We start from the raw sequence: 22,297 nt of genomic DNA on the forward strand, positions 1-22,297 counted from the left end.
GTGAATATCTGGTTCATGGTCACCTCATTTGTTACCCTGTAAGTCCCTTGAGAACATGATCCATGTACATCTTTGCTCCTCTTTATATTCCTGGTGCCCAGCACAGATCCTGGCCATCGTGGGCACTCAAAACATATCTGTTAAATAAATGAATGAACAAATGGATGAATAAATAAATGTATGAAAAGGCACCATGACAAATCATCCCTCTGGAACGTATAGGGGTAGACGCAATCCCCTATATGATGTGATCTGAGGGAGCCCTCAGGGGTCTGCAGGCTGGCACACAGCACTGATCAGAAATCCCCACCGGGAAAGTCCTACAAACGTCTACTCGGTGAGGGCGCTGGGGCACTGAATGGGGAAAAAGAAACACAAAAGGTGAGCAAGCAGTTTTCAAAGGATGCTTTCCACTCCCTGACCAGTCCGTGTGTGTGTTTTCTTCTACAAAGTGTTTCCAATTACTGTGGCACTCTCGGTATCTGGATCCATCTCCAGTGAATTCCTCTGCAGCGCCTGCCAGACATATGGGATCAATCAGGGCTTCGGCGCTGGTGCGCTTGCTGCGGGAATGCTGACAGCCTGACAGGCGCGGGGTTCTGGTGTCATGGAATCTCCCAGTCGTTGGCTTGAACCCGGGAGGAGAGTGAGAGGGGGAGGAGAGAGATAGAGGCAGAGATAGAGGAAGGAGAGGGGAGAGGGAGAGACCGGGAGAGGCGGGAGAGAGGGAGAGAAGGAGGGAAGCGGGAGATTTTTCTTGACTGCCCCCTTGCCTTCAAACATTTTATAGGCTTCAGGGAGAGAAAGGAGGAGGAGAGAGGGAAGAAAAAAAGAGGAGAGCGAGAGGGGTAGAGAGCGCGCGCCGTTCCCTCCCGGGTCCCCGAGCTGCCGGAGGCGTCTGGACTGTGTCCCCAGTGTCAGATGAGAGGGCGCTGAGGCTCGCGGCCGCTGCCCCGCCGCCCGCTCCGCGCACGCCCCTCCGCGAGCCGGGCCGCCGGGCGCCTCTCCCCGCCCGGGCCGCGGCCGGCGCTCCGGGGCGGCCGCTCCGTCTCCAGCGCGATGTGGCCGCGCCTGGCCTTTTGTTGCTGGGGTCTGGCGCTCGTTTCGGGCTGGGCGACCTTTCAGCAGATGGCCCCGTCGCGTAATTTCAGCTTCCGCTTCTTCCCCGAGGCGGCCCCCGGGGCTCCGGGGCGGCTGCCCGCGCCGCCCGCGCCGCCCGAGCCGGACGGGGACGCGGCGGAGAGCAAAGTGGAGCGGCTGGGCCAGGCGTTCCGGCGGCGCGTGCGGCGGCTGCGGGAGCTCAGCGAGCGCCTGGAGCTCGTCTTCCTGGTGGACGAGTCGTCCAGCGTGGGCCAAGCCAACTTCCTCAGCGAGCTCAAGTTCGTCCGCAAGCTGCTGTCGGACTTCCCCGTGGTGCCCACGGCCACGCGCGTGGCCATCGTGACCTTCTCGTCCAAGAACAACGTGGTGCCGCGCGTCGACTACATCTCCTCCCGCCGCGCGCACCAGCACAAGTGCGCGCTGCTCAGCCGCGAGATCCCGGCCATCGCCTACCGAGGCGGCGGCACCTACACCAAGGGCGCCTTCCAGCAAGCCGCGGTAAGGCGCCCGCCCCTCCGGCCCGGCCCCGGCCCCGGCCCCGGCCCCTTCCCGCCCTCCTCTGCCTGCCCAAATCTCGGACCCGGGGTTCAGCCTTGGGCAAGGCATGACCTCCTCAAGTCAAGCGTCCCTATCCACGCAGTCATCGCCACCCTCCTATTATTGTTGTGGGGGGTCCAATGGGGTAATGGGTTTTAAATACTTAGCGACGTGTCAGGCTCCTTAAATGGGCCGCTTTGAGGACCCTGTTAGAAAGGGGTCCTTAAGATGCTACCCAGGTTCGCACTTGTAAGAACAGACGGCATCCAAGCTGGAATAGGTGAGTACGGTTCACAGTGTATTTCTAAAGGTAGGACGTGGAGTGATCTGAATATTTCCCCAACTCTTTTTAAAGTTATTTCATGCTTTCATTAAGGTTCATGTCTTTCCTATTTTTGCTCCAAGTTCTTTATTAGCGTTTTAGCATCTGGAAGATGAGGTCAGTTTTGGATGATGGACTTGTACAAAATGTATCTCTTTTTCTGATTACAAAGTAATCAGAAAATTCGGCATATATAGAAATATCTGACATAATAGCAAGCTAGTGTTTGTGGAATAAATGAAACAAAAAAGAGAAAAAAAACGCTATAATCCCATCACCCTTAAAAAGCCGCTGTTTGTTTACATGTTGTTGAACATTTGCCAAGTATGCACATCCGTACATGTTTTTAACCAAATTGATATCTTGTTGTTTTGTAGCCTATATTTTTAATTTATTATATCATGATTGAAATCTCCTACATCAGCTGCATACTATTCCATTGTATCCAAGTGCCATAATTTTTTTTACCAATCACCCGTGGTTGGACACTTAGGTTTTTTCTTAACTAAATTATAGTGAACACAAATATTTGTGGACCCCTCTACTTCTTTAGGAAGAATTTCTATAAAGGTTTCTGAATTAAAGGATAGGAACATTTATAAACTTCTCAATACATATTGTCCACTTCTCTCTTCTCTCTTGTATAAATTTACATTCCCACCAGCATAATATCATACAATATCATGTATTATTATTTTTTTAATATCGCTGCCAATTTGATAGGTGAATAGAGGTATCATTTTAGCAAATTTAAATTTTTGATTTTTGAGGATGGATATTTTCTAATACACTTACTGGGCATTTGTACTTTTTCCTTTTATAATTATTTGGACATAACTTTTGCCCATTTGCCATTACGGTGTATGTCTGTTTGTTTTTTCTTAATGATTTGTAAAAGCTCTTTATATAGTAAGGCCAGCAAGTCTTGTTCATATGTGCTGCAAGTGTTTTTCTAGTTCACTATCTTTTACTTTTGTTTATGAAAGTGTTGTTAGATGAATGATTTATATTGTTGTACACTCAAATCTATCAAACATTGTCCTTATGATTCTATATTTGCTTATAGTCTTAGAATGACCTTCTCATTTCCCCAATCAGAGAAATAGCTCTAAATTTAAGTTTAATCTATCTGGAACTTATTTTTGTGTATGGTATGACAAAGATGTCATACCATTTTATTTTTTTAAATAATTAACCAGTTGCCCCAGCACCATTTGCTCAATAGTGATCCGTCCTGTTCCAATTTAATTAAATGCCACTTTTATCATATACTAAATGCTTATAGGTATTTGATCTCCTCCTGGCTTTCTATTTTATTCCATCATCTATCTTATTTGTAATCTGTGCCAAAATGATTTAACTATTCTAGCTTTACAACATATTTAAATATCTGGTAGTGTAAATTCTCTCTCCTTTTTACTTAGCAATTCCTTTTCTAATTAATTCTTACCCACTTATTTAATATGATTTTTAAATTAATTTTCACATATTATCAATGAAATCAGAGTTTTGATTTTAGTATAGAAACTATTGTATTAGCTTGGGGATTATTTATATTTTTTATAATAATAGTTCTTCCAATTCAAAAGCGTATATTCATTTATACATATGCTTTGGTAAAGTTATAGATTTTTAGAAAATATGTCCTGTATATATTTTTCAGATCTACACCTAAATATATTCTATTCACTATTACTATCATGAATGACATCCTTTAAAATTAAATTTTAGACAATTATTCTTGATGTATAGAAATATTATTGCCTTTTAAAAATATGTCTTCTGTATCTGGATTCTTGTTGAGGTCTCTTTGATTCATTTTTTTATTTTCTCTTTTTTAATACATTTTATTTTACTGATAGTAAATGTTTTTATAGAAAATAAAATATCATAAAAAATTTCCTATACATACATTATAATATTTGTACACATCTTTCTTGGCTTTTTGCAGTTGTCTAGATATCAGGTATGTCTTCCTACATGTACATATATCTTGCATAGATTATGTTTACCCAGAAAAGAATCTGATTGATTGTACATTCTCCTATAATTTGACTTTCTGTTCCACCATATTTTACAGTCTTCTTTCCATAATAAGAAATATACTTCTATTTTATCATTTTTATGTGGTCATTTTTCCACTGTAGAATATGTCTTTATTTTTTATTGTGTAATTACTGATTCTTATATATTAAGGCTGTTACAAACATTATATGACTAAATCTTTGCCCATATCTCTAATAATTTCCTCAGTGTAAATTCTGGAAATAGCATTATTGCATCAGAGTATGCACATTTTTTAAAGGAATTTGGTACATGTGCCAAGTTGCTCTGCAGAAAATGGTACCAAATCGCACTCCGCATGCAGTACCTATGTCAGTACCTACGCAACACAGACTAACATCATTTCAATATTCTCTCCCCCAACTTTATAAGTGAGGAATGGAGTCCCATTTTAAATTATATTTTCCTATTTAGTGAGGATGAACATTGTAAAATATATTATTGGCTATATATAGCTTTTTTTTAATACTCATTAAAATACTTTGGGATTATTATCTATTTTTTATTTGAGATGGTTCTTTTTCTTATTGATTCACAAATACTCTTTAAAACTTGATGAATTAACCCTCAGCTGCCAAGTATGTGGCAAATATTTTTTCTCAGTGTTTCACTTGTCTTTTAATTTTGTTTAGGGCAGTAACATCCATTGTTTTATCCATGTGTCGAATCTGTTTTTCTTCATTTGTGCTTTTTCCATTGCTTATGAAATTTTAAAGGCTTTCGCCTTTAGGAGATAAAATAGCTACTTAAATATGCTGTCTATTAGTTGAAGAAGTTATACCACACAGGGTTCAGTTTTGCAGACTCAGTTCCCTGTTAGACCTGGCCTCCACTCCAAGTACTCATGAAGTCCTGGTGGCTGGCTGTATTCCTAAAGCCATGGTCCACTGTGTCAAAGAAGAACCCTGCTGCATTAGGGGGAAACTTGCCATATACCAGCTCCTCTGTTTGGTTTGGCTAGGTTGCCCGGGGCCTCTGAGAATGTTGATCCAAAACAGTAAAATGGGTAATGAGTCAAGTACACAGTGCTTGCTTCAAGACCTACTCTGTGTTCAGCTTTTCCCTTCCAAATACTACATCCTGTCTTGGAAAGTGGAATTGCCAAGAAGGTTCCCAGTGTCGTTCTTCAGCCTGGATCCATTTGTAATCTAACAAGCAGAGATTTCTCAAAAGTTCGTGTTAACTGAACTTCCCCTTGACTTTATTTTTCTTTTCTCATTTTGGTTGGGTTATGAGAAAGTGCAGAAGAGGGTCAGCTGGACCCAGTCCCTGTCTAACCTGGAAACCCACATGTCTTTACTGTAACTTTTCCAAGCCTGTGATGAGCATTCCTAGGTATACTTAAAATATAATATTTAGAGAAAATTGCTAGAAGATGACCAATGTTTAGAAATGGTGTTGTGGAGGTTTAAATATGAATTTTTGCATCACGATCAGACAGAAGTGTTTGGTTGCAGAATTAGTTTGAAAATGATAAACTGTGTTGTTTGGGTTTTGATCCGAGACATACATTTCATCATGGAAATAAGATCTTTCATCAGATTCCCACGTGTGTGCAGAATGATAATATTAGAACTGATTATGATCTGGCCTTTAAGTGAAATTGAAAGTCACAGGGACATTTTGGAGATTATTCATTACTTTCTACAGAAGAATGAGTTTTTCAAATCTTCCATTTGAAACTGAGCGCCCACACAACTACACACAGACACAATCACGGGCAGACAGACAAACGCATAAACATATACAGTACACAGATACACCCTTGCAACCACACAGTTACCCCTAACGATTCAGACATCTTATTCCTCTTATGTAAAATCTTGAAATGTAGAATTTCCTTTACCAGCATGAAATTTGCTATTATCTCTCAGCACATATGATTGACTAAACAAAAAGGATAACAATGATTATGTGACTGTTGCTCCAGCCTGGATGACAGAACAACAACAAAAAAAGATGACAATGTACAACTGGGGTGGATGCTCACTATTATCACACTTGATTTGAATGAATAAACTGCAGTCTAGACATTTTCTCTTCAGATGCCACCTCTTCAGACACCGTCCCCTAGCACTTATCCAATAGTGCAAGGACTAAGGCAGTGAATTCTGTATTCAGTACAGATCCTTCCAGAGACACCATCAATAGCCTGGGGGAGAGTTTAGCACCTTGAACTTAATTAAGTGAAAACCTTTTACAGAATTAATTGAAAGCTCTTTAGCTTTTCCTTTCCGGGGAACAATTGCTTCATAATGATCTTTCTTCTTGGTTTTTCACCCTGCCATGTGTTTATAAATTGCCTTTCCTAAACTGAATATTTTGGATTGGCCCTACTATGAATGCCAGGCTCTGCGTACCCTAAGCATTTCACATAAAAATAAAATCAGAGCCCCTCATTCCCACTTTGCTTTTGCTAAATTCTGTTAAACAAACATAACATGAAGCTTCCTTTGAAACAAAAATTCTGTTTTCCTCATTGTTCCAGAATTCTAGAAATATGATCCACTGGTGGAGAATGTACTGTCTTGCCAAAAATTCAAGCTTTGGATGGCCAGAGGACTGGGACTCCATGTGTGGAAGCTCTTCCTAGCTTCAAGGAAAGAGCAGCATCCATTGTATGTTCACACTGGTACCCATTCCCACCTTTACCTGGAGAGCAATCTCCTTTTAGCCTTATGGGAAGAAAGCATCTACTTTTGTGTTTTGTAATAAAACCTGGAGATGTGTGAGATGCCCCTAGATTAAAACCCTGATGAACAAAATTAGGACCAGTTTGGATTTTTTTCATACAAAAGACTGAAAATAATATTTGAAAATTTTGCACTAGTCTTTCTGATGGCCCCAGTGCTAAAGGAATAAGGAAAGTCTGGGTTCTTCTTTCCTGGAGGAAGGAGTGGAGGCCCTCATACCATGTGCAATGGATTCAGCCATTCCAAACTCAGAGCATGGATTTTGATGTCAAGAATTGCTCACTGTTACAAAAGATAAGTTCTTTCTCAATGCTGAAGAGAGATATTTCTAAATGAATGCTGGAAATGTTCTCACTTTCGTGCTTCTTAAAGTTTTCAACAATTCTCATATATTGCCTTTGGTTTTATGTAGGAACCTCTTCTGTAATCCCATCATAACTTTAGAAGTGTAAATGGAATGAATGAATAATGAATAAATGAATCCTCAGTGCATAAAATAGATCCAGACCTCATATATATTTCCCAGGCAAAAAGTGGTACTAAAATTCTTAATTTGGAGAGAGAGCAAATAATCCTCATATCAAATTCAAATTTTTTCTTAATCTAGCACTTGCCTATATTTCATTTATTAGTTTTGCTAGTTCCTATGTACACTGTAGTGTGTAATAAGAATGCATATCTACTGCTGCTGTCAAAGTCACTTATCATTATTGGCTGCCAGTATTATATTATATTTGGTTGAAATACATGGAAAGGGCAGACTGGTCTGTCCTACTTCACAGCTGTGGTCAAAGCATAGAAAAGTTCTCCACCAATGACCTAATGATGTAAATGTGCCAAGGGGGATTTCTATTAACACTGACCATGAAGTAGAATTGTTAAATGCATTCCTTCTTGGCTAGATAGACCTTAAATTTCTAAAGTGATTGTAATTTACGCAGGGCTTTTATAGTCTTAATCTCACAGAAAAGGCAACAGAGACTAATAGAGGTTAGGTAATTAAACACTAATCACAAAGCTAAGCAAATGCCAAAGAAAGTAGATCCAGTCTTCTGACTTGTCACCCAGTCTCCCCCTGCCCATGTTTTACTATATTACGTCTGTGAGCTGTATCAAAAGCTAGGGAGACATAGGGGATTCCATTCCCAGGGCTGCTAAAGTGTTACACAAGCTGAAAAGCTGAACAGTCTAACCCAAAGAACATAAACCATGACTTTAAAGCCATATTAATCCCAATGAGTGCATTTCAATTTCTATACACACACACACACACACACACACACACACACACACAGTGTGTGTGTGTGTGTGTGTGTGTGTGTGTGTGTAGTTCAAGCACACATTTTAAAATCAGGAGAAAGCATGTTTTTAAAAGATCCGACTTTTTGGCTTACTCTGGACAAATTGTTAACAAAATTCTGGGTTTGTGTTCTCTCAGTTCATCAAAGTCCCTATGTGGCACTTGGAATTTCATTTTGTGGTTCTTGATTGCTCTTCCATGGCCTAACATGGAAGAATCATTGGCAGAGGCTGAGATGGTGCAAACCCTCTAGATGGTAAACTAGAATGAATGATGTGTCTAGGAGTAGGTTTAGCTGGATATAATAGAAAAACCTAAATACCACAGGTTTAAACAGGATAGACATTTATTTCTATCTCAAATTAAGGCTTGAGTAGAAAATTCAGAGCTAATGGGTCTTCAGGGATCCAGATCCCTCCTTTCAGCTCTGCTCCACCATCTTCAGGTCACCGCATGGTCTCAAATGGCTGTTGGAGGTCCTATAGTCAGGAGCTCACTCCAGGAAGGAGAAAAGGGCAAAGACTGTTGCATTCCCTTTAAGGAGACTCTGTAGCAATCCACACCACACTTCCACATAGATCTCACTGGGGAAAATTTGGTCTCATGCCCACTCTTAGTTTCATAGAGCTTTATTGATGAAGAAGGAGAGGATGGCTGCTGAGGAGGTAACCAGCAGCCTTTGCCATACTAGTCAGGAAGAGTGTGTATCTAACCAGAGAAATGACTAGAAATCCCACTCCATTTCTTCCTCATATGGCACCAACCAGGCCAAGATCAAGATGGAAGAGTCGGGCCTTGCCTAGCTAAAAATATACCCTAGTCCTTGTGCTAGATTATGCTTATTTTAGTTAAAACTATCAAAGTTCCTAAGCAACTCATTTAAATGTCAGCAATACAAACTTCTTATATTAATTGCCCAGAAGCCAGAGGCTTCTAAATAATATGGCATTTACTAAAAAATAAAAGATTATACTGACAGTGACAGAGAAAATTACATACCAAAAAAAAATTATTTTCTGGTTAATTTGGCAAACACAAATGAACATTTCTCAGGAAAACATGATTCTTCTTTGGCTTTTCTATAGTAAGCTGCCAGGTTAAGAGACCTCTCCATTAAAAGGAATTTCCTGCTATGTATTTCATCTGCCTTTCCCATAGGGTTTTAAGACTGTTCTCTAAATCTCCCCATGTCATACGAAGAATGGATTTCTGGCATAGAGTCTGCTTACATACAGCAACCTGCTCTGGTTTGGAGGCCAACTGTGGTGAGTTGTTGTAGCACATGAATGTCATTCCAGTGCTTCACTTGAAATGAAAGATAGGGGTCAGAAAATGAAATCTGCAAAACATCAGTAGATGCAGTTTCTTATAAATCATTATGAAAAGATTATTACAGTATTTATCTTCTTTGCTATCTAAAAGTCTTTCTCATGAAGTCATTAAAGAAGCTGATGGTTTATTTGTGTAAAGAGTGAAGCAATAATGTTTTTTTTTTCAAATTCAGAGCATATATTTCTTCCATAACTGCACTGAATTTGAAAACTGTAAACCTGAGTATAGATTCCTATTACTGCATATATTGAAATAGTGATAGCTACCTTGTTTTATGTGAATAAATATAATTTGAAATTAAGAACAAATTTAATTCCTACAAGATAAATAAGTAAAAAGGTTTTAAAGAAAGTTCTTAGCAGCACTTATTACATAATTTAGTCATATATACTAAGAACAGCTAATAACACAAAGTTGAAAATTTTGCAGTTGTAAGCTAATGCTAGAGTATATAAAATATATTTTGAGATACATGTGTTTTTAATGCACTATTTTCCTGCAGGAGTACTCCTAATGGCCTCAATTTTTATTACCTATTCTACAGCAGCTGGATATAGGGTGTACTGGTTGCTAATGCAAAATATGTTTGTTTGTTTTTAATTTCAAAGATGGTATTTGAAATGTATATATGTGTATGTGGTTAAAATGCATATGCTTCTAATCTTTTTAGATATAAACTCTCCAGTTTTCACTAAATCTGCCTATAAACATTTGTGCATTTGCACTTGCCCTTATTTTCTTACATTTATCAGAGTAAAAGTCCTTTCCTTCAGCAAGGCAGACCTTTCACCAAGTATTTCCCCTTCTTTCTCATACCTTGAAGATCTTCCTCTTCACAGACTCTTTTCTCTAAACGTAAAGCATTCACAATTTGTCTATAGATATAAAGAATTGGCAGCATGTTTCCAGAGCAATATGGTAAATTGTCAGTATGTTTGCAATAAAAGCATAAATCTTAAAACTAAATATTTAGCAATCAAAGAATTTCTCATAAGAAAATAATCTGAAATCAACATAATCCCTCTAAAAGAAAGTTCATCCCGGCATTACCTTTGGTATATTTAGTATATTTGGAATAGGAAAATTTTAGAAAAAATATGGCTATGCTTTGGGAGGGCCCAATCAGTTTCTTCACCTCTCCTGAGTTCTAGATCAATTGAGTTATATAGTAAAACAGAAAAGGCAGATGGAAAGTCCAATGTGCCCTCATCTCCTGATAATGGAGAATACGGCTTAGGTGCATGGCTTCTGAACACTGAATCTCTAAATTAGACTGACTTGCCTCACCAGGCATGGAAAATACTGGGCAAATGAATGCCACCCGCATGGGATCCACCTCTGTAAAACTTAGGTCCCCTCTGGGCAGCCAAAGGACAAAGGGGAGGAAATAGTTGAGGAAGCCCCTCCTGCCCAGGGGAAGAGCTAGAAATGGAAGTGTAGGAGAACCAGCAGGGGAACTCTGATGGATGACACTTCACACAGAAGCTATAGGCAGGAACCACCAAGTTCCAACAACTCAAGGAGAGTTTAATAAAGTAAAGACATATCCACACTGACATTTGCTATAGTCAATAAAATCATATTGTAAAAGACTATTCAATGACATAGTGCATTGTCCAAACATATTAAATGAGATGAAACTCCGGGTGTGTTTACCATTAGTATAGAAAACTCTCTATATAATGTACATTTAATTTCATAAGCTATATGCACTTGTGGAACACAAAACTGGGAAGAAAGCTGTCAAAATATTAATAGTGGTTATCTACAGGTAGTATATTCCCCTATAGATATCTATCTACAGGGAAACTATCTCTGTTTCTTCTGCATTTGACAAGATCAGGTGCATTCAGGGTAGTATGGCTATAGACTCTCTTCTGCATTTGAAAAATTAGCTGTAATGACCATGTATAACTTACTGGGGAGGGAAAATATCATAGTCTTACCTAGGCAAAGGTGACTGAAAAGTGACATACCTTTGGGGTATCTGGTCGCATAGTCTGAAGTTATTGGTCTTAAATGTAAAAATCCTTTAAAGCCCCAGCTTTTATCTTAAATATTCACAAGAAGTTTGCTTTCTATTCCACAATACAGCTCTGCTTTCAAAAATGAAATGATGCTTTAGCTCATTATTAGGAAATTGAAATCAAACCATTTCGGTCTTTTTTTTTTTTTTTTTGGTCAAATGTCACGTGCTGCGGCATGGAGTCCGTCAAGGTTGGGAAGTGGTTCCAGACTGAAGGGTCGTGCCCCTGTGAACCCTGCTCTTTACTCCAGCTGTTCCTCTTTCCTAGTGCACACTGGATCTTGAGAATCCAGACTCAAAAATAATCTGCATTATAGGTGAGAGCGGTTGTTTCACTGCTGGGCAAGCTATGAATTTTGTTCCCGGAGGAGAGGCACCTAGTGGCCAAGATGTGACCCAGAACAAGGTGTAGGGGCTGCAGATGGTGGAAATAACTGAGTCCACCACCTTGCTGAGAGGTCAGGAGACAGTGGCCTTCCTTTGGTTTGTCACACACAGAGAGGGGCACTGACTCACTGCTCTGTCAGTCTATCCTATCCTCACTGGTAGTACTCACCAAAGGACATTCTAGGGAAGAAAAATGTTTTCTAACATTCTAATGTTATCACATGTAAATGAAATAGTTGCGTCAAAAGACCCATTTTCCACAATTAATTCTCCTTCTCTAGCTCTCAGGCTTCATGTTTTATTGTGATATTTGTCCTGTGTAGTGAAAGGCAGTGTTTGCTTGCTGCTCTGGATGGCGGGGGGGGTGCGGGAGTCTAGGCACATTTGAGTGTGTTTGAGAGTGTTTTTCAATATGGGCATCTCTACCTTAGCTCATTTTGACCTACACCAGTTTAGTCATATCTGGCTTCATCAATTTTAGTCCTATTGTATAGACTTTACCTTTTCAGATGAATCTTAAATGGACTTGGAAAGAAATTAAGCAAATTTTATTTGCTTATTTGTGTTTTTCACAATCCTGTTCCGAGTCATGATTTCTCTCTTTTTAGTCATGTTTTCCTTCAAACCATGCATACTTGGCTTTTAAATGTTGCTCCAAAAGTGATGATTTGAGGCAATTATTGTTGGAATTTTCTAGCAATACAGATACCAAAGTTTAGACTATTTGTATCTAATTAGTAAAAACCTGTATTTTAAGGAAGCATCTGCAGAGGCTGTTATGTGAGATTTTCTCTGTCATCCCAGATTTGGCACCAGGGACCAGGGCTCACACTAAAGAGCACCGAGTATTCCGCATTTTAACGAGAGTGACCAACCATTGAGGAGGATACATTTCCTCAGTATTCACAGATACTGTGCGGAACAGGCTCTACAGAATCACCCACACCCCTCTCCCCGCATCCGGCCCCTTACTCTAGTTTATGTAAGCAGAGAACCCAGGAACAAGAGAGAAACAGAGACAGAGAGCAGGGCAAACTTCAGAATCCTGGACTTTGGGGACAGCAGTGTTCACACTGAAAGACAAACCTCCCCTGTCCCTCACATAGTGCTTTCCATCTCCAGCAGCTGAGTGAAGGGCAGACCGACATTCTACATACTGCTTGGAATTTACTTGGGCAGAAGCTTGTTTTGCCCTGGTGCCTATTTATGGTAGAAGAAGTGATCTGGAGACACAGCCAGTGTCTCAGTTTAGGTTCTGCCAGAAGTACAGCCTGAGATGAGGGTTTGAGTATAAATAAATTATTTGGGAGTTGAGACTAGTAAATGTTGATAGGAGAGTAGGGGAGTGAGACAAGGAAAGGAAGACAGCCAGCAACAACATGGAAAGGTAGTTAAGGCTTAACTCCACTGGGAAACACTAGGAAGCAGTGTGGAATTCAGGCCTTAGAAGTATCACAACTGAAGGGTGAAGTGTCTCAGGTATTTATAGACCACCTCACATCAGTCACTGTTGAGAGTTCCTCCCTGGAGTGCCTTAATTCTCTGTCACTCCTATGTCCCCAGCAAGGAGGCAGAGTGGACTCCAGGCACCCAAAGAGAGCCCTTAGGCAAAGATGCAGATACTGGCCTGGGCAATCGGGGAAGGTCAGGGGGGAGGCGTCAACAGAGTCTGCTGCTGCAGGTTGAAAGGGAGGCTTGAAGGAGCAGCCTGTCCTGTCAACACTTAGCAAAGCAAGGATGCCTGACTTTTCCATGGGCAAGAAGGAATTTGGAAAATAGCTCAACTTGAATCATTTCATTGCCCACTAATAGGATAACTCCAGCAATAAGGAGTTAGTATAGTGGGTGTAGTAGTGGAAGTGGGATCTGAGAAAAAACAATGGAGATTTCTCCAAAGAACTCACACTTGGGCCAGCATTTGAGCATCCACAAACCCAGAAACTACCAGTGGGTGGCTCTTTATTTCCTTTCACTTTTTCTCTATCAAAATTTCCTCTTTCTCCCATAGTTTCAAGGCATAAGACCCAATATCAAAATTTAGTAGGCAAAGATGACTGAGGTCACAGCAGTGTAGTTCTTTTTAGGAATTTTGCAGAGTAATTTGTATTCATCTATTTGATATCTTCCCAAAATGTAGAACAATTGAGGGAAGTATCTTATTAGATAAATTGTAGGTATACATGATACACAACTCTTTCACAACATCTGTTGTCTTCCCTCTGCTTGCTGAGGAGAGAGATCATATCTTATTTGACATTATATGATATCTCCTACAGGACCTAGAAAATGCTGTTCATTATAACTTTAGGGTTCTTGACAATACTTACCTTTAGTATATTTAATTTTAGTATATCAAGGATTGTATTGTGTTTCTCTGATTTCTTTTCTGTTTTAGCTAAAACAATGTACTTAAGACTTCTTCTGAAAAGAGTGTTCAGTGGATGCTTGACTTTTTAAGTGGTGGGAGAATTTTAGCAAATTCATCCTCCAGATCCCTTTCCCATGAGAGCAATGGAAAGTACAGAGAAGAATCTCAGACGGGTGTGGATACCCACCTTTTTCCCCCAAAATGTGATCAAAGAAGCAAACCCTATAGCACCTCTGGACAGAAGGTCATCCAGTGAGTTCAGAGGGAATCTGCAGACTCTGAGCTTTTGAACTCATGACCCCTGTCAACGTCACGGCCAGTACGGCCTGTTAACCACTCCTGTGATGTGATTCTCATAACACCACAGATTCCAGTAGTTACTTTTCCAGTCCTCTGTCCAGGGCATTATCACCTTGTTTTTCACCCAAGTGGAGTGTATGGTTATTGTTTATAGAGTCACAATTTTCCCTGTCCCATATTCTATCATGTCAGCCTCAGGATCACTGGTTTTCATTCTTAGCTCTCAATGAAATGTGGGTTGCATTATAATTGGTCCCTCTACTTGACAGATATTCTAGCAACATGCTGAAAGTCCCTTGGACAAATCATGGTAAATGGTGCTGAGTGATTAGTGCTTGTCAGACACCACCCTAAGCACTTTACCTGTATGAATTTATTACATCCTTACAACAGCAAACCTCCTCAGTTAGGTTATTATCATTATTCCCAAAGTGCAGATGAGGAAACTAAGGCATAGAGAATATAAGTAACTTGACCATGTTACACTACTGGTTAAGTTGACGAACAAGGGTTCAAATCCAGGCAGTCTGGGCCAAAGTCTAAAGTCTTAACCACCATGCAAAACTACCTCTAAGCCATGTAGTCAGAAGATCTAGTAGACACAACATATACTGATACATACTCACCAATGAAGTTCATTGCAAAGACCTGAGGCAGAGAGGGCAGCTGTGAGAGGGACTTGGATACACAATGACCAAGCAGAGGGAAGACTGGAGCAAACACAGGACTAAGAGTAGTGAACATTTGGACATTGTCAGTTGACGAGATTGGGTGCGTTCGTGGTGGTGTGGCCGTAGACTGGGGATTGTCATTTGAATGGACACTCTCTAAAGTGCCTGATAATCCCAGGTGATCACCCTTATCCCACACCCACTCCTCCCCCTTTCAGTCTAGGGAATTGCCTCTCAGATGCCATTCGTACGTGGTACAATTACGGCAGCTGTCATCTCCCACCTCGTGTGCCTTAACAGATGTCTCTACCGATCATTAGAGACCAAGTCACTGAGGCAGTAGGAGATCATATCTTCTAGTTGCAAGATATTTACCTACCTTTGTTCTCTTCATTTATCTAGTTTTCTGAGTTCTTAGGTTCCTCTCCTCCTAAATCAGCACTCAACCTCACATCCTTTATTAAAATAAAATTGCCACTCAAGCAAAAATCAATTTTTTAGTCCGAGGTGACCCAAAATCCTATTATCAAACAATCATACAGCCTAAACTGAGTTTCTAAATGTATATGTTGCAAACCTCAGTACAAGACTTGCTGTTCTAGCTATATTCAATTTACCCTAATCTGGAAAATTCTATGTTCCCCTGCATCATATATTCCTGTTCTTTCAATATGCTATCCCAATTCACAAAAGAAAAAAAAAAAACCTCCCTTTAATTATTTTAGTCGTTTTTTCAGATAAAAAGAAAATCCTTGCTCTAACAATCAGTTCTATGATCATATTTGAAGAAAACTTCTTCAAATATGGTAGGCAATGAACTAGATTCCTTTATATATCCAATGCATATTTAAAGAGAACTGTCCCTGTTGTAAGAGCAAGCACGTAAATTATAAGAATTGCTTAATCCACAAGAGACTATATTTTATTCAAAATAATTTTTAAAGTCAACACCTTTGAAGGATGATGCATATACATATTACTACAGTCATCGATTGAACATTTAAATACCTATAATAAATCTTCTGATCTGTGAATAAAATTCAACCTTAAATCATTTGGGGTTTAATTTCAGTTTTTTAATGATAAACACAGATTCTTTAGTTCCATAATGCTTAAGTGATGGGGACATTCATACAAACATATACGAAAAAGAAAATAAAAGTAAAACAAACTTCCAAATGTCATTTATTTGGAATGCTAATAAATGTCACAAATTAAATGTGTTTTTGGTGAATTTAAGATAACTGTAACAAATAAAATACTCAGTAAGTTCATGAACTTAAAATCTTCCTTTAACCTCATCCCTTTGAATCCCCTGTGTCAGATTTGATTTGAAATATATTTGGCTTTTTGAATAGTTCCACAGTTGACTTGTTGCTGAAGCCCAAATACTTGTAATATAATTATGAGATTTTCTATGTCTTTCATATATTCAAAACTCCTGCTACACTTTTCCTTTATGGACATTATTAAAATATGTGGTAAGAAGACATCACTTCTTTTCTCATAGCTCTGAATCATAAATAACATTTTTCTGATTTCTCAGTAACACTTTTACACTTGAATTCTCCCAATCTCCACACCATGTTTCCTGGCATTTGGTGCTCTTTTGGAAGGACAATTTGACCTGATAAATTTCCAAAACAATTTTCCTACTGGCTAAGCCTAAGTATGGCATTAATTTTTTTCTTCTCTTCATAGCTCATATCTTTTGTAGACCATGTCAATCAACAAGGAATAGAAGCATACCCAACCTCCTCAATCCCTTGCCTCCTCATGGGGGTTGTCTCTTTCTTTCTATTTAGATTATAGGTGGCAATCCAGAGGTTGAGGATGGATCATTTATATTCATTCTCCTAGGAATCTGGATTAGGGACAAAGAGCCCTGAGAGTAGATTTTTGGTTTTGTTTTTATATCAGTCAATAGGGAATATAGTGTTAAGACTGTGCACAGAGAACCACAGAAATCCCATTAGCATAAGGAAGAGTGAAGGAAGATGTGCAAAGGGAAGCTGAGACAACATACTGTGTAACTCCCGAAGTGAACCAATGGAAGGTTGGGGGAGTAACCACCGTGGTTCCTGCTGGCTTGCTTTTTCCCAGTTCAGACTCCCCTTGAGGCCCAGTTCTCCCTGCTTTTGGCTTTGAAGGGATATTCCTATATGCTTCCAGGAAATCCCCAACTTTTAAAAATCTAATTAAGTGGATATCCAGTCCTTATGGACAACCAAGAGTGATTAAGATATCCTTTGTACATTGTTTTTTCCTCTGTAAATTTTTATCTTAAAACTGCAAATACCTTCGATTTAAGAGTAAACATTAAGTCTTTACTAACTTCTATTTGCAAATGTTTCTCTAAAAATAATTTTCACTTCTTTTCCTTATTATGGAAGTAATATACCCATTAATAGGTTATGATAAAGCAGAAAAATATAACTATGGCAGTTTTTGTCTCTTACTCTCTTTACATATGGTGGGTGTATATATAATAATATGGAATATGTAGTAAAAACACATGCTATTATTTTTATTTTTGAAGTTTCATAATTAAGATTTTTCTCATACAATAAATTCTCCTAAAATTACCTTTCAAGTATATTTTATCATGTAGATATGCCACAATTGAATTTTTAAGTCTCCTATCACTGATCAGTTGATACTAAAAAATTTTGCGGCTAAAATAGTTATTCCTGTGTATAAATCTTTCTCAAAGCCTCTCAATATTTCCTTCCAGTTTGATTCTCTTTCATTAGAAATATGATTAATTTTTGTATTACACTTACTTCTGTTTCTTGCATCGGTATGTCAGCTCAACTTCCTACATAGAAGTGATGGGGCATTCTTGTCTTCTTCCTGAATTTAATAAGAATGCTTAAGGCATGATTTTGGCCATTGGTTTGTGATAGCTCTCTTTTTTCATATTAAGTATGTACCTCTCTGTCCTTTGCCTAATTCACTTGTGAAATCATAAACAGATGCCCAAATACCAAATGATATTTGGGCCATTTAAAGGTTATCTTACTTATCTCTTTTGACCTCTTGATGTGACACATGAATAAAGTCTCTAAGTGTCTTTGACTTTTTAGGCTAAATCCTACTTGGTCATATTGTATAGGAATCTAACAGGGCAACTGAAATTATTTTATGAAGTTATTCACAACAGTGTTAGTAACAGGGTTGAATTTGATTTTTTATCTTGTAGTAAATTAGCAATCTATTTTAAGAGAGATGTGTTATTTAGCCTCTAATTTTCATTTGGATACTGATGAGTTTACTTTTGCTATTCATATTTTCTTTATCCCTTGTGTAACTTTATTCCAAATAGTGGAATTTGGCATTATTAAAAATTTGGTCTTTTAAGTGTTTGTTCTGGTTTTTTTTTTTTTGTTTGTTTTACTGTCTCGATTAAGTCTGCTACTCATCAACCCCCTGTGCACACCATTTCCCAATTTGATGTACTGTCCCATGGGTCCATTTCAAAATGATTTGTGTGCATGTTTAATAACTAAAGCATGTATGTGGGTGGAAAAACTCCGTGACCATAAATCTGACATTAAGTTCTTCTTTGACCCTCTGGTTCTTCTGTGATTTGGCTAGACTATAATAAATAGCCTAAATGTTACTAGAGCCAACGATTTTTTTTCTTTCTAGACTTTCAGTCTATAAAGCCTAAGTAAATAGTTAAAATAAATCAGACATACTAAATGTGATTGACTTAAAATTTACAGTATAAATTAGAAAGCTCAGTTACTACAGAATACTCTTTCCAGTTATATTTTTGTTATTGTTTTATTTATTTTGTTTGTTTTTAGTTAATGGTTCTGTTGTGTCATCAAATAGTACAATAAGAACTCCCTAACACAGTGCCTGATATATAATAGAGGCTCAATATGGTTTTGGGGAAATAAGTTTAAATATAATATTTATAAGAGTTTTTATTTCATAATTGCAGAGAAGAGTTTATTGTAATAATTTTTGGCCTAGAGTTTGTTAGTTTATTTTGCCTGTTGGACATACAGCTAGTGAAAATTGAGGCATTTGTTTATTCTTTCATTCACTTATTTCATAGTTATTTTTTTACCATCAATAGAGTGAAAATATAAGTATCAATCCCTGCCATAGAGTGGATTGCAATCTAGCTTGAGATTAGCCAAACCTATAAGCATTAACTATAATTACAGGGTTAGTATAATCGAATGTGAGTGGGACCACTGAGGTGGGTTTATTTTGTACACAGCAGAAGAATTTGGGAAAGCATCAAAGAAGAGAGAAACTTTGAGTTTATTTTGAAGAACTAGTAGAAGGCAGAAGAGGACATATTCGGAGATGAGAAAGAGTTGTTAAGAAATTTCAAGCAAAGCAAACATCAAGAAAGCGTAGTATATTCTAGAACCTCCAAATTGCTAGAATGGAGTGCGAGAGGTAGACTGGGGAGGTAGACAGGGGGAGGGGTGTGGTAAGGGATGTGGCTGGAAGTGTTACTTAGGACTAGATGGTAAAAGGACATGTAAAGAAACTTGAACTTTATTTTGTAGATAGAGGGAACGTATTGGAAGTTTAAAAACATGATCAGTATTTTAGAAAGATCTAATAATTTAGATGGCAGGTCAGAAAATGGATTTGAAAGAAGAGCAGCTTCAGCTAGAGGTGTTTAAAGCAACTCTTGATTTTCAAAAATCCAGTCTGAAGTGCTTGAAACAAGGCTGGGGCAATAAGATTGTGAGACAGGTAGATAATTCAGAGGTGGAATGGAGTTCTGGATGGTTACTAAATATGATAGGTCAGAAAGAAGGCATCATAGATTCCTCACAGATTTCAGACTTGGAAGATGGGGTGGATTCTGTTAGCACATTTGATATATCTTTAAAACAGGAAGAGGGAGCCCTTATTTATGCATGGAGAGTATGTGTTAAGTTAGAGAGGCATTATGGTGCATTCAGGTAGAGGTGTCCACTGGGTCACTGGAACCTCACATTAGAAAGTTAAGAGTTTAATTTGTCATAGATTTAGGAGCTATTGGTCTATAGGTGAGACTCAGAGTTCTGAGTTCACATGACAGTATTCAAGGGAAGCATAGAGAAGAGGAGAAAGAGAAAATTTGGAAATGATAAAAAACAAAACTACAAAAGATAAGTAAATAAAAAACCCTAAATATACTACTAGGAGATAGTCAGCATTTGATGTACAGTAATGCATAGCTTAACAATGGGAATATGTTCTGAGGAATGCATCACTAGGAGATTTCATTGTTGTACGAACCTCATAGAGTGAACTTACACAAACCTACATGGCATGGCCTATTGCAGACCTGGGCTATATGGAATAGCTTATTGCTCCCAGTCTACAAACCTGTACAGCATGTTAGTGTACTAAATACTGTAGGCAACTGTAACCCAGTGGTAAGTATTTGTGCATCTAAGAAAAGGTACAGTAAAAATAGGGTATTATAATTTTATGGGACCAGTCAATCCCTCATTGACTGAACCATCATTATGCAGTGCATGACTGTATACTGTCAGTCATACACATACACACACACACATACAGTACATTTCCACATACATGCACACTAATATAAATACGTATATGTAATAAAATAATTGTTTGCTTACCTACTTCTTTAATATTATCCAACAATATCATTGTAATGATATTACATGATTACTCTATAATTTATTTAACTATTATCCTATTGTTGGAATTTTATATTGTTTCAAATTTTTTATTATCACAAATCATTCTGGATACACATCTTTTTGATCAATGTGAGTGTGTGTGTGTGTGTGTGTGTGTGTGTGTGTGTGTGTGTGTCCATGGTTATTTCCTTAAGATATTCTTAGCTTTAGATCTTAAGTTCAACTTGTGTGAAATTTTTAAGGTTTTGATTACTTCGTCAAACTGTACTCCAAATATTATCAGTCCAGGTGGCGTTCCCAAACACAAGTATCTGTTTCCCACATATTTTGCAATTTTGAAATTTATAAAAAACCTTAGCCATTTGAGAAGTGAAAAAATAATGCTACTATTTTTTAACTTACATTATTTTGGTATTAATGAAGTTAAAAATTTTTCATATTTTCTGGCAAATAAAATTTCTTTTTTTTATAGTCTTTGTTTTCTTTGGTCAGAACACTCACCTATGTTTCTATTATTTTTTCTCTTTTTTTCCTCTTAGGGATCTGTAAAATTTTTTGTATTTTAAGGACATTAATACTATATTTGATAAATGTGATACATATCTTTTCCAGTTGGTTTCTTGCTTGAGAAGAAGCAGATGCCTTAAGAAGTGCAAAGTTTTCTATGGTTTTGTGTCTTGTTACCTTAGCCAGAAATTTCAAAAGGATTTTAAATAATAGTGAAAATACTTAGAATCACTGGTGTATTTCTTATCTAGTTGAGATATCTGCTGGGTTTTTTTGAGATAGATAACCCATCATATTAATGAGGTATATTTTTATTCTATTTTTATTCATTAATAAAAACAAAAATTAATTTTACTGAATGCCTTTTTAGCATCTTGGATTATTATTTTCATTTATTTGGGACAATGATTGTGTTTCAATAGAGCAAAAGTGTTACTAAATTTAATCTATTTTTGCATTTGAGGAATAAGCCTTATCATATAAAGGAAAATTTGAATATTATTTGAATTTAGTTTGGTAATGTTTATTTGGAATTTTGTGACTATGTTTGTAAGTGAGATTAGTCAGCAGCTTTCTACTCCAAAATCTGTGCTAAACTTTTATCAATTTGAATTTCTGACATTTCATTTTCCTATGAACAATGTAGATCTATCTTTCATTATTTTGAGTTTTCCTGAATTATTTTCTCATCAAATCTTTCTCCTCCTACACATTTCTGTTTTTATCTTAGCCTTTTCTCTTTCTATAGCTTTCAGTTCTTGTTTCTATAGAGGTTTTGACTTTGTAAATCCTAGTGATGTAAGCACCATTTTATTATGCTTATTTTCTTTTTGAATGCTTCTAGCCTCTAGAAGTCCAATGCACTATCCACTGTGCCATGGAGCCACCTTTCTTTTTATTTTACTATTAAATTATGTACTCTTCTAAATCCTCAAGTTGATTTTCCATTTCTTGAATTTAAAGAATATTTTCATAGGCCTACTCTAGACTTTTTGTGCTTTTCATCCTGGGATAAGAGTATATCTATTTTGACCTGCACTGTGCAATATTGTA

General features: G+C 37.9%; 1 protein-coding gene across 1 annotated transcript in view; it reads left to right on the top strand.

Moving 5' to 3' along the window:
- Positions 1–731: 731 nt before the first annotated feature.
- The window catches only part of SVEP1 (sushi, von Willebrand factor type A, EGF and pentraxin domain containing 1), a 157,039-nt gene continuing 135,473 nt past the window's right edge, over positions 732–22,297 (top strand). Inside the window, exon 1 of the mRNA XM_045563960.1 lies at positions 732–1,599. Within this exon, the coding sequence (XP_045419916.1) occupies positions 1,060–1,599 (540 nt within the window). The 5' untranslated portion in view covers positions 732–1,059. The remainder of the gene's footprint in view (positions 1,600–22,297) is intronic.

This window comes from Lemur catta, chromosome 10, assembly GCF_020740605.2.
Source record: "Lemur catta isolate mLemCat1 chromosome 10, mLemCat1.pri, whole genome shotgun sequence".
Taxonomy (NCBI): Eukaryota; Metazoa; Chordata; class Mammalia; order Primates; family Lemuridae; genus Lemur; species Lemur catta.